Genomic DNA, 12,390 nt, shown 5'->3' on the forward strand with positions numbered 1-12,390 from the left:
TGCCCCCAAGTATTCACAATATAGACTACACCCAAGCACAGAAAATCTAGTAGAAGTATTTTTTTCTGGCCTTTGGTTCTGTTTAAGTAAACAACTAATTTATAACCTTTAAATTCTGAGTAGTAGCTTTTAATTTATATCTAAAGTTTAATGGTAAGATGGAATGGCAATTACTAACTCTCCCCTCCCTCCACCTCCGTAATTTCCTGGATGGGTTTTAGGGAATTCAGGAGGCCTTAAACACGTGCAAAATTTTGTGGGTACACGTATTTCCCTGAGTAAGTTCGTTAGCTTTTATCATATTCTCAAATGGAGTTAAGACTCCAGATTTAAAACCACAGCAACAACAAAACGCTGTCAGAGAAATCATCTTATCCCCTAGCTTCTACCTGGAGTTGAATTGTAGTGCAAACTCCAGTGTTTTTAAGTGATGTAACAGTTTACATGGATTACCAAATTTGAGGTTACAAAAAATAAAAAGTCGTAAGAAACATTTTCCTCCAAAGATTCAGATGACGCTTTAGAATCTTGCGTGCCTCAGATGTGAGAGCACCAACTGCTTTGGGGCTTCAGGGCAGTTCTTCACTTTTGACTACCCACAGTATTCCTGTGGAGCTGCAGCCATAGGAGTCAGGTTAGGAAACCTAGATGGGAGATCCCATGGTTCCCAAACCCAAAATATTCAATAATCAGGGTGCTCAGGTCAGCAGAATGGAGAGAGTTTACTGAAAGTTTCTTTCCTAACCCCAAATATCTTAATCCACCCAGTTTGGGAGTAGGTTATTTGTTGTTTTTAATAAATTTATTAAATAAATAAATGAAATTCTAATGAGAGATACAAATGACTCATATTTCAGGAGTGTGAGTGCTCTCTCTTTAGTATAAATTCTTCAAATGAGATTTCATTTAAGGAAAGGGGATAATTGTTTTCAAGAAAAGTTGAGGCAACAGCATGGATTTTTTTTTTCAATATTTACAGTAAACTTTGTTGGGAAAGACTGCAGTTCTGCAGTTCTGCACCCCAATTTATTTGAACTGTTTTATATCACTGATTACCTGGAGAGAGTGATGGGAGGTTAGCAAAACTGGTGATTTTAAGATATGTCCAAAAATTCTGTGATGCTTCCCGTCAAGAGGTGGAGCTTAATTCCCCCTCCCATTGAGTGTGGGCTGCTCTTTATGAATAGCTTATGGCCCATAATGAGTAGAATCTGGCAGAGTGACAGTGTATGAGTTATAAGACTAGGTCATAAAAGGCATTGCAGCTGCCTTCTTGTTCTCACTTTAGGATCACTCGTACTGTGGAAAGCTAGAGCTACCATGTCATGAGGACCTCAAGTCCCATAGAAAGGCCCATGTAATGAGGAACTGAGGTCTTCTGTCAAGAACCATGTGAGTGAGCCATGTTGGAAGTAGATCCTCTAGCCATGTTTAAGCCTTCACATGGCAGCAGCCTGGGCAATGTTGACTGAAGCTTCATGTGAGATCTTGAGCAGAAACACCCAGGTAAGCCATTCCCAGATGACTCAAAGAGATTGTGAGATAATAAATGGTGGGGTAATTTATTAGCCAGCAATACAGAACTAGTACACTCTAAATCAACTTTTCTTTGCATCAGAAAAGACACTTTTTCTTTAATCATATGGGCTCTTGTTCCTAGGCCTGCTTTCGGGTTAGTGGCATGATTTCTATCATTGAGTTTGAAAATGGGCTAAATAGACTTTTGTGAATAGTCTTGGAATGTAACCACCATTTGCAACCTTATTTTTATGTATTCATAGTTCATAACAATAGACAAATGAACTTTTGAAACAATCCATTTATAATATGGATATTGCCTGTAGTTCTGCTAGCTATTGCTCAGTATACCATTCTTTCATAGGATATTTCATATTTCTTTCTAGTATGAAGAGCTTTGTTGTGTGGGCCAACCATTTTGCCCCTCACCTAAGTAGGTAACCCACAATAGACAATTTGTTTAGGTAATAGCAGAGGGCTGTCAGTTCACTTGCAAGACATAAACTGGGGGAAATTAACTCTAATAGATGCAAAATATCCTATTTTTGAACCTGTTTTCTGGCTCAGATAGCTCTTGGAACAAATGTCAGTGCTAAATAGTACTACCGCTAACATTTACAGGCACTAACATTGCCAGACACTATGTAAGGGACCTGACAACATTAGCTCATTTAATCCTTACAACATCACTATGAAGAAGGTAGTGGTTTAAAGCATAGATCTTGGAATCAGACCACTTGCGTTTGAATCCTGGTTTTTGACCATTTATAGTCATATGATCTCTGGCAAACTATTTAATCTTTGTTCTTCAATTTTCTTACCTATACATTGGTGACAGTAGTACTGCTACACAGGGCTGTGGTGAGGATTAAATGAGATAATGCATGTAAAGCATGTGAAAATTTGCATACATAGTTCTTAGCACATACATAGCACAGGCTCAGGCAATGCCAGCCAGTATTATTTTTTAAGTAGATGAAGACATGGAGTCTCAGGTAGGTAAAGTAACTTGGTCAGGGTCGTGCAGCTAGCAAACAGAGCAGGAACACAATTTCAGATTAATTTGGTTCCAGAACTTAAGCTCTTAACCATTACTCTACACTGTCCCTCTCAGTTACTTTCTGCACACAAATGGAACGATCTGCAAAAAGCATTTAGACTTCTTAGAGGTGTGCTAGGTGGGATCTGCCACCACCGTGAGACCTCAGCAGCATCCTGTGAAATCCCTCTTGGAAATGAAAAAAAAAAAAAGAAACTTTTTAAAATTGAAATATGGGGAGAGGTGCCACTTAGTTGACAGGTTCTAATGCTGCATATTCCCCATCCTGAGAACTTTGTTTTCCATTAGAGTAGTAGGTTCCCATAGGATGTTTTTGGAATATGTCCCCTTATTTTTTTTTTCAGGAGGAGATGGAAGCTGTTGGATGCATATGAACAAGGCTACTGATGTGATATACAACTATAGTGAGTGTAATCATTTCTTCTTTCTGTGGATTATTCTAGTAACAGAGTAGCTGGAGATTCGGTTAAACTCCTTGTCTAGGGGAGGGGAAGAGGGACCCAAAATAGATAAGAGAATTACCCAAGGACAGGTGGATTACCTCTTGGACAGGGAGTTGTTAAAAGGAAAGGATCTCTGGCCTGAGAGTTCATCTACCTTGTCTTGGGCAAATTTGTGAGCCAGAACCTACTCAATCAAGACCATTGTTTTCATACTTTTGTTTTTGTCTTCTCTTAGTTTTAAAAGTAAACATTCCTATGGATTTTTCTAACTGTTTGGCTGAAGGAGAGGGAATAGAAGGTCCCAGCTGGGATGGGGATTTAAGGGCCAAGCACACCAGCCCTGGAGTCTGGAGATGGTGGCTGGGCTGGTGGAACTTGAAGGGTAGAAGTCTGACTTTGGAAGTGCTTTGGTAATGCTCATCGTAGACAAGAGCACCACATGAGAACTTTGAGAACCTGAGTCAGCTGCTAATTTTGTCATCCATTTACTGTGATTCCTAGCTGAGCTCATTTTCTTGTCTGTAAAAGTAGAAAATAATATTTGCTTTATTTCATGGCGACACTATAAGAATCCAACAAGATTTTGTATGTGAGAGCATTCCTTTATCTACTAGAGAGAATTATTAAAGACCATGCCATCTGAACCAAACTGCAAAACAAGGTTACCAGAAAATACTGGTTATCAAGAATCTTCCACTTGTATCTGTCCCTTCTTAGGATTGCTGAGGTCCAGTCCTTGGTTTATTAACAACATGTTCTGACTTATTTAGATCTCTAGATCACCACCACACATTACTCATTTCTATCCTAAGCTGTTTTTGTGTCCATAGCACCTAGCATCACAATCGTAGCAGGGCCCTTGTAAATACGTATGGATTAATATAAGAAAATATCTTAACCAGAGAGAATTAATGCATAATTTTAAATTACCCTCTAACAAACATTTTTATTTCTTTAGTGTGTAAAGTCATTTCTAAGAAATTCTTACTGGTGAGATCATTCTGTTTCACAATAATTAGAGGTTATTAACACGCTAATAGTTTATATTCATGCTAGACTTATTTCAAAGAACATTATAACCTTTCTGAATTAAGCCAGGACAAAGAAGCAACTGCAGGCAAAGTGACTCTTTTGTGGCCTCTAACAACTGGTAGCTTTAAACAATGAAGGCCATTGTGTAAGAACTCCCTCCTCGGGTTAATGTGAGGATTAATTAGATTAAAATCTGCAAAGTGTTTTGAGTTTTTCTCAGAATTCTTTTATAAATAAAGACAGCATTAATTGTTGTTGTTTTTTTTTTTTTTTAAGTATCTTTATATTGGTCCTTCCAGAACCAAATGTAACAAGTTCACCTGCTCTTTAACTCCCTATTTTCCCTGAAGCAAAAAAACCAAGACTAGGCCAACCTAAATTACCTTTAATGGTTTTAAACTGATTATGGGAGTACACATGACTGACTGAAATTTAGTACCCTAATCACAAAGATCTTGGTGTATGATTTACATGACATAACAATGCCTCATAATCACTATGCCACATGGTAATTAGATTTAAATTACTGTAATTATTATGGCTGGTTTTTACTGACCAACAAAGTTTTACTTTCTTCTTTGTTATTTATATTTTAATAACTTACATTCTGCTCACTTGCAAATAGGGTTTAAAGCAACCTTCCCTTTAGTAGTTCTTATCTCCAAACATTTTGAATGTTGTTAAGTTTTTCCAAGTGCCAGCTACTGTTTAATCCTCACTGTGTGTGTAGAAATACTGACTCAGACACCATGTAAAAGACAGGAGCCTTTGATCCAACTCTAACAGCTGAGGTTCCTTGGGAACCCCTTCTCTTCAGTCTGCTGATCTTTTCTGATTTTAACTCTGTCCCCAGTGACCCATGCAGCCCATTGTTGTCCCTTCCCCTGACCCTAGAGCTGCTCTAGATATTCTGAGTGTTGCATGTGAGGCAGCAGAAACTGGAGCAGACCCATGTGAGGTTTGGGGAACAGTAGGATAAGAGGCCCATTATAAATGAGGAATCTTTCTGGGAAGTGACTAACTGTCCTGGTTTGCTTGGGACAGGAGTTTCTAGGACATGGGACTTTCAGTTTTCTGGGATGAGTTTGCCTCTCAGGAAGAAGAGATTCTTGATATTAGCTGAGTCTTTGCTGGGCAGGGAGAGACTCTTCCTTAGGAAAGACACTTTGTTCTTTTTGGGCCCTGCAGCACACTGGATTAGGTGTTCTTAGAGATTTCTCTGGATGTGACTCTTGTTGCATTGTAATGATGGAGATCAGAAGTGTCCAAGAGGGAGATCAACGACATACATGGCAGCACAACCCTGTTAGAGTCGCTGAAGTCCCAGGCTAGTTCCGTAGTCTACAGATATGAAAACTACACCTGAGGATCAGGCTGGGGAAATCAGTGTGTGCTAAATGGCCCCAAGAGACTAAGCATATTATACCTTAATTATCCTGGGGTTGCACCTTTCCTGTTGCCCTGGATGCTCCCTTCACAGGACCAGTGATATGAGAAACTATCACCTTAGAACTAGAGCAAAGGTGACTAGGAGTTCTAAATGACATTGTGTTAGGCCTCGCGTTCTCTCCTGGCCTTTTGTGCGCCTGTTTCTCTACTGGGGTGCCCTTCTTTATATTCAGCATCTGGCTAACTCTTGTTCAGCCTAAAAACCCAGTAGATTCTGTCTCTACCTCCTTCCTTCTCTCTCCCCTCCACTCCTTACTTCTTTCTTCAACAAATATTATTTTGAATGCTTAGCATATGCAGTCGTGAAACTAGGTGCTGGAGCTATAGTTGTTTATTAGACAAAGTCTGTTGATATCCCATCCCCCAATAGTACTGTATACACATCCCAAATTCTAAATCTTTATCACTAATTTTCCCCTAAATTAAATGCAGACTGTTGATATCTATATAAATTTTAAGTGAAAAATAATACAGCTTTTCTTCTCAGTTGAATTTTAGTCTAGTCTTCCTGAAATAATTTTCCAGGCCTCATCAGATGAAGTCTGCAGATAACCAACTCCATCCATTGTGTACTGATTTTTACAGGCAAGGGCATGAAATTCACTTAGTATTACTCTAATTGCCTTTAGTCCTCCCAGTGGTTCTTAGTTCTGAGTTGCAACCTGCTCAGGGCCCTGTCTTCATTTTTGAAATAGTTTAGATATTTTTATCCCCAAATGCATTGCTTTGCACTTGTTTCCACTAACACTCATTTGTCAGTTGTCTGACTACATGGTCAGGTTTATAGGGTCTTCTGACTAGCTCAAGGATTGGCAAACTTTTTCTATAAAGGACTAGACAATAAATAATTTCAGCTTTGCAGCAATACCCTGTGCCAGTCGCAGTTACTCAGCTCTGCTGTTGTGTTGTGAAAGCAGCCATGGATGCTAGTAAACAAATGAATATGGCTTTGTTCTCATGAAAAACTTTATTTATAGACACTGAAGTGTGAATTTCATATAATTTTTATGTGCCACAAAATATTAGTCTCCTTTAGAATTTTTTCCCCCCAGCATTAAAAAATGTAAAAACGGCTCCTAGCTTGGGGACGGCACAAAAACAGGCAAAGGCCGGATTTAGCTTGAGGGCTATAGTCTGCTGACCTTGATCTAGGCCCATTGCTAGTTAGACATGTTGTAACAGATTTAACTGCATATTCTCTCCTCCAGATCATCTGTCTTAGTGAGCCCCATCCTAACACAGATGCTTGAGGTTCTTTACTTGGTTCTATGATCCTTCCTTCTCAATAGCAATATTTAGACAACTTAACTATCCTCATAGAGATTAGATATAGCTGGGTCCCACAACCCACCAGAGAGCTCTGCTTGTGGCTGCCCAAACTTCCCAGTGGCTCCTGTTAAAATATGTTGGACTTTCCAGAATTGAAATCTGACTGTGTCTCCACTTTCTCCCACACCTGAGCTATAGCCACACCAAACTTGCATTGTTTGGGGCTCTGATGACAACCACTGTATGTGCAGTTGCCTCTTTTGAAATGCTTTTCTTCACTACTCCTTTACCTAATTAATCCTAGGTAAATTCTAGAGTAACTTCCCCATGGCACCCATCATACCCCAAGTCTAAAGGAGTCCATTGATTACATGCACTCAAGTCTCACTTTGTAACTTTATTTTCATTAGTGGCATTATTAGACTAATGACTGCCTTTAAATCTCTTGTTAGACTCTGTGCTCCATGAGTGTTTCCATTTGAGCTAGTTCCTTATTGCCTCACAAAACATTACAATTTCAAGCGACTTTTATTTCAGACTCTCTTTGGAAATCTGGCAAAAGTTTTCTTAAGGTCTCAAAGTAGATAACATTAAGTACTTCTATTTTATCTGCATGCTATTTACTTCCAAAAAATTAAATTTATTTGTCAAGTGTTCTACTTAAAAACACCATTTTTCCAGCCTTCTCTGAAGTTAATTTTGAGTGTTTAGCCTACTTATTTCACAAGTAAACTGTAACTTCCCAGGTTCCCTCCAGATTTATATTTATTATCTTAATCGTAATAAATACTGTGTGATGAAAATAATATTTTAAGCCCAGTATGTGTCAAGCACTGTGCTAGGAACCTTATATACCTTATTTAATTTAATCTTTATAACAACCCTGCATTGTAGACACTATTACCCCCATTTTATACATGGGATAAATGAAATTTTACCAAGTCACAAAATTAGAAAGTGGTAGAGTCAAGGTATGCATTCTGGTTTGTCCCAGCCAGATGCCTGTCATCTTTCTCCTCTGACATTTTCCTCCATTCTTTTGCTTGGTGGTGGGTGATGGTGGTGGGAATGGTATGTGTGTCACATTCTCACTTTTCTAATCTCCTGTGTGAGCAGCCAGTTGTTATGACTGGTTAGTTATTATGGTGAATGATCCCTCAGTGTCATATTAGAGTTCCATCAGAACCTAGGTAGATCTTGAAGGCTTACCTTTTCCATTCATCCATCTAACCAATATTTCTTAACAGGCTATGTCAGTCTGTTTGGGCTGCTATGACAAAATACCACAGATGAGGTATCACATAAACAACAGAAATCTATTTCTCAGAGTTTTGGAGGCTTCGAGGTTCCAAAAGCAAGGCAGCAGCACTGTTGTGTTCTGGTGAGAACCCTCTTCCTTATTCATTGCCAGCACCTTCTGACTCTGCCCTCACATGATGAGAGGGACTGGGGAATTCTTTGGGGTCTTTTTTATTAAAGGGACTAATCCCATTTATGAGAATCCACTCTCATGACCTAAGCACCTCCCAACAGCTCCACTTTCAAACACCACTACGTTAGGCATTAGGATTCCAACGTGTGAATTGGGCAGGGGAGTGAGGACACATTTAGACTATAGCAGAAGCTGTACAGCACCCACTGTGCCATGTACTGTACATGCCCTAGGCCAAAGAAATGTGTCCCTAGTTTTTAAAATGAATATATTGGAGAGTTAGCAGAGGAGGGATTTGGGGAGGGAGGTGTAGAGATAAGAAAGATGGAGAGAAAAGAGAAGGACTCCCTATGAAGTCACTGTTCTGGGTCCATGCGTTGCGGGGGAGGACATTGGGTATGATGGGGAAGGCAGGAGAAGATTCATGAGATTCTTACATACCCAGATAGAAGTGATGATGTGAAACCAGCAGAATTTTTCCTTGGCGTGAGATACTGGTACTTGATCATTTTCAGTTCCCTTCCCAATAAGCCGGTGCTTTCCCAGCTCTCCGATGTTCTCGTTTTACTGTTTTCCAGTCAGCATAGATATTACCATTGCATTTCGTTCTCTGTAAAGTTATCATTTCCACTATCTTGATAGCCTACCAAAATGGCTACAGTGGCTGACTGTTGTACTGTGCAGAAGGGGTTTACTTCATTATCCCCTTAGTTTTTCTTTTGTATGTGTTCGTGTGTGCACAGTGTGCACATGTGTACAAAAGTGTATGTGGACTTATGCATGTGAGAAGTGAGAGAATCTGGATTGTTGTAGTTCAGTTATTAAAGTCATGTTCAGAGAGAGCAATCCTGGTGACTAGAAGAGTCCTCACAGTGGCATGTGCCTCAAGAGTAAGAGATTTCTTTTTGTTGGCACCCTGATTATTCATCTACCATTAACCTGGCTCACAGAAAATAATAAATACAGAGAAGAACATTGTGGGTATGTAAGAAAGTATACACATGTTTTAGAGATCCATATTGAAGTAAGTGGGAATGAAATGACTTGGGTGTACCATTTGCTGTAAAATATTTTTGTTTTTAGTGAGGCAAATGTGGGAAAAATTTTGGTAATGATCAAATCTGGTTAATGAGTATTTAAACTATTCGTTATACACTATATGTGTTATGTATGTCCATTATACTACTTTTTCTACTTCTATGTGTTTGAAATTTTTCTTAATATAAAGTTTTAAAATATAAAGAAAATGACAGTGATTTGTAGAGAGAAATAAAATAGGTGGCCTGGATATTCAAGTTACCTTAACCAGGAATATAACATGGAAAGCCAGTTTGATTTAAGACTGCTGGATACACCTAGAATCCTAGTAAGGGGAGATAGCTATAGGATCTAAGCTTAATGGCTCTTCGCTCTGGAGTTATTTCCACCAAGGAGATCCGCTTCTTGTGGGACCTGCTTCCATCTCTCAGATTTGTTTGGAAAGACCCTGAGCTGCCCTAGGCTGGATAGAAGCTCAATATTCTGTCTCCTGGTCCAGTGCTCTTGTAGGACTTTATCTGTCTCTAAATCCAGGGCATCACCTCACTACCATATTGCTATACTTATTATTTTTGTAACATACCAATGTGTTATGCAAAAGATTACTGCTCCATTAACCATACAAAATGATCGAACCATTCATTTCTGTTGCCATGTCTTTCTTCAGAAACAATTGATTTGATCACCGCTTACTAAATTATAACTCCAATAGGGTCTCACCTCTCTAAGAATACTCCCAGAGCATCTTTGAGCCCCACAAACTCTTTGTTTACTCACTTAAAGCTTCGTATTTTACTCCAACAGATAACTGATTCCTTCCTTTGGATTAAGCAGATCTTGTGAGGTCCTCATACTTGTTCCTTCCCCACCCCAGCCATGTCTCAGGTGGAGCTGTTCATTATCCAGCACATAGCAAAGTTAAAGCCTAATCAGCCCAAGACCACCAGGAACAAGCCAAAATCAGACTTACTGACCCACAGTGAGGGGTGCACTTCACTAGAGTTGCAAAGTACCCCCCTCCACAGGAGACCTCGTGCAACTGTATTATTATGGAAATGTTTAGATTAATTACATAACAGATTTTCCTCCTGTGTCCACAGATGAGTTATTGCAGGAGATATTATTTTTAGAGAATGAAAGCTAATGTTAAGGGAGCAGAATGAGGACTCCAGAGGCTTCTGGGTCTGAGTTCTCCCACGTGACTCGTGTACCCTGGGACTGTAATAGTAACCCAAGGCAATGATATAATCCCGTATGTAGCCAGGAACTCCTTTCTCCCCTTTTGCTTGTCTCTCCCTGGATCTAGTTCCAGGCACCGTCTCAGAGACTTAGACACGCCTGCACCCATGGGCTTCTCCCATCACGCTCCTCGTCCCCCTGTCATGCACTTAAATCCTGCTTCAGGCTCGGGCAAAGGAGAGTTGGTGCTTTTATTGCTACCACCAATGGCCACAGACATCTGTTTCCTCTGCCTCCAGCTTCTGGTTTTGCTCTAGGACCTTTGAACTGCTACTTCTTCAGCTAACACTCCTGCCTGCATCCTTGTTCTATCAGATCTTCTACTGGTTGAAACCTGAGAAGCAGCAGTGTACCTGAGGACTCCAGACTTTGTAGTTTGACCTGTCTGCCCAACTCTTTGCTTAGATAGCACCAGCTCCAGGAATGACAGACCTTGCTAAAGAGAAAGACACTAATGATACCTCTGTGTTTTATCAATTGTTTCCAAAGGCATGATTTAATTTGACCCTCTTTCAGATCTATGAGATAGTTATTATTCCTATTTAAAGAGATAAGACACTAAGACACCGAAGTTAAGTAATGTGTTTATAATCACAAAGTTAATTGGTAGCAGGACCATGATATGAACTGCAATATTCCGCCTCCTGGAAGAGTTTATCTGTATCTAAATCCAAGTTAATACTAAACTACTATATTTCTATAATTAAAACCTTACTTGTAGCAACCACATTATGTTACCACGAAGGTGACTCATTATTAGCAGTAGACTGAGATTGTTCAATAGCCATATGCCATATTCATTTTCATCCATATGTTGAATTTATTAATTTAAACCAGACATTTCAAATTTTCTATCATGAGTACTCAATAGATATCTATAGTTGATAAACCAAGACAAAGAAATACAAATATATTACCTAGAATTTCAATGGCAGTTAATAGAACTTAGAACAAATGTAATAAAACCTCTGAGTAATGGGTGAGAGTGGTGGGGTGGGTGGGGATGGGTGGTGGGAGATTTTTGTTTCTCATTTTAGATGTTTCTTTGGAGTCTGAATTTTGAAAACACGTACAAGTATTACTTGTATAAGTTAAAAAAGTTTAAAAATAGAAAAAGAAATAAAAAGTATTCATCAGTTAGTGATTGCTTAATATAGTCATATGTAATACTACACAACCAATAGCAAAAACAGGATACATCTATACAAATTTTAAGTAAGAAAAACAAATTACGGAATGATATAGTTAGGATAATACCATTTATTTCAAATTTGTGTGTGTGTGTGTGCGTGCGCACATACGTGTGTAGGTATGTAGGTCAGTATATGTGTATACCAAACTGGGAATATACATATTAAAGTGATATTAAAGTAGAGAGGAGAGAGACTTGTATTATTTATTACATATTTCTATGCTATATGATTTTTTCCTCAATATTTGAATTTTTTCAAGGAGCATGACTTGAATATGAATGTGTATGGAATAGTCTGCATGTTCAAATATAAAGTGATTCTGAGTGTTTCTCTTTTCCTTTTTGCCATGGAAGAGCCAAGTGTGATTGTATTGCGTTATGTACGAGGGTCAGGATCTTACAGTGCCTTGTAGTAAGGAAATGTACTGGTTCTTGGTTCCTTTACAATTGACACAAAAGGGAAGTTTGTGAATTGAATCGCTCCACTCTCGTGACTTAATATCACTGCAGAGCTGGCCAAAAGTCTGATTCATGTTTCTTTTTATGTTTTGAGATTTCCTTCCTCTGCTTGTTTTTGAGCAAATGTCACCAAGTGTATGTGGGATTTAAACCCCAAATCCTGTATCCGATGATTGTAACAAGGTACCCATCCCACACTTTGGAGTCCTGACTAACCCTGATACTTGTTAGAATCCCTGTATGTATGTATGTATGTATG

At 39.0% G+C, this 12,390-nt stretch overlaps 2 protein-coding genes across 2 annotated transcripts in view; both read left to right on the plus strand.

Moving 5' to 3' along the window:
• LOC118600453 overlaps nt 1-1,395 on the plus strand; it is a 41,074-nt gene extending 39,679 nt beyond the window's left edge. Inside the window, exon 2 of the mRNA XM_036218401.1 lies at nt 1,289-1,395. Coding sequence (XP_036074294.1) covers nt 1,289-1,313 — 25 coding nt within the window. The 3' untranslated portion in view covers nt 1,314-1,395. The remainder of the gene's footprint in view (nt 1-1,288) is intronic.
• The window catches only part of BLOC1S6 (biogenesis of lysosomal organelles complex 1 subunit 6), a 45,704-nt gene continuing 34,696 nt past the window's right edge, over nt 1,383-12,390 (plus strand). Inside the window, exons 1-2 of the mRNA XM_016153200.2 lie at nt 1,383-1,506; nt 2,923-2,982. The gene's annotated coding sequence lies outside the window, so the exon portion shown is untranslated. The remainder of the gene's footprint in view (nt 1,507-2,922; nt 2,983-12,390) is intronic.

This window comes from Rousettus aegyptiacus, unplaced genomic scaffold (genome assembly GCF_014176215.1).
Source record: "Rousettus aegyptiacus isolate mRouAeg1 unplaced genomic scaffold, mRouAeg1.p scaffold_m13_p_3, whole genome shotgun sequence".
NCBI classification, from domain to species: domain Eukaryota; kingdom Metazoa; phylum Chordata; class Mammalia; order Chiroptera; family Pteropodidae; genus Rousettus; species Rousettus aegyptiacus.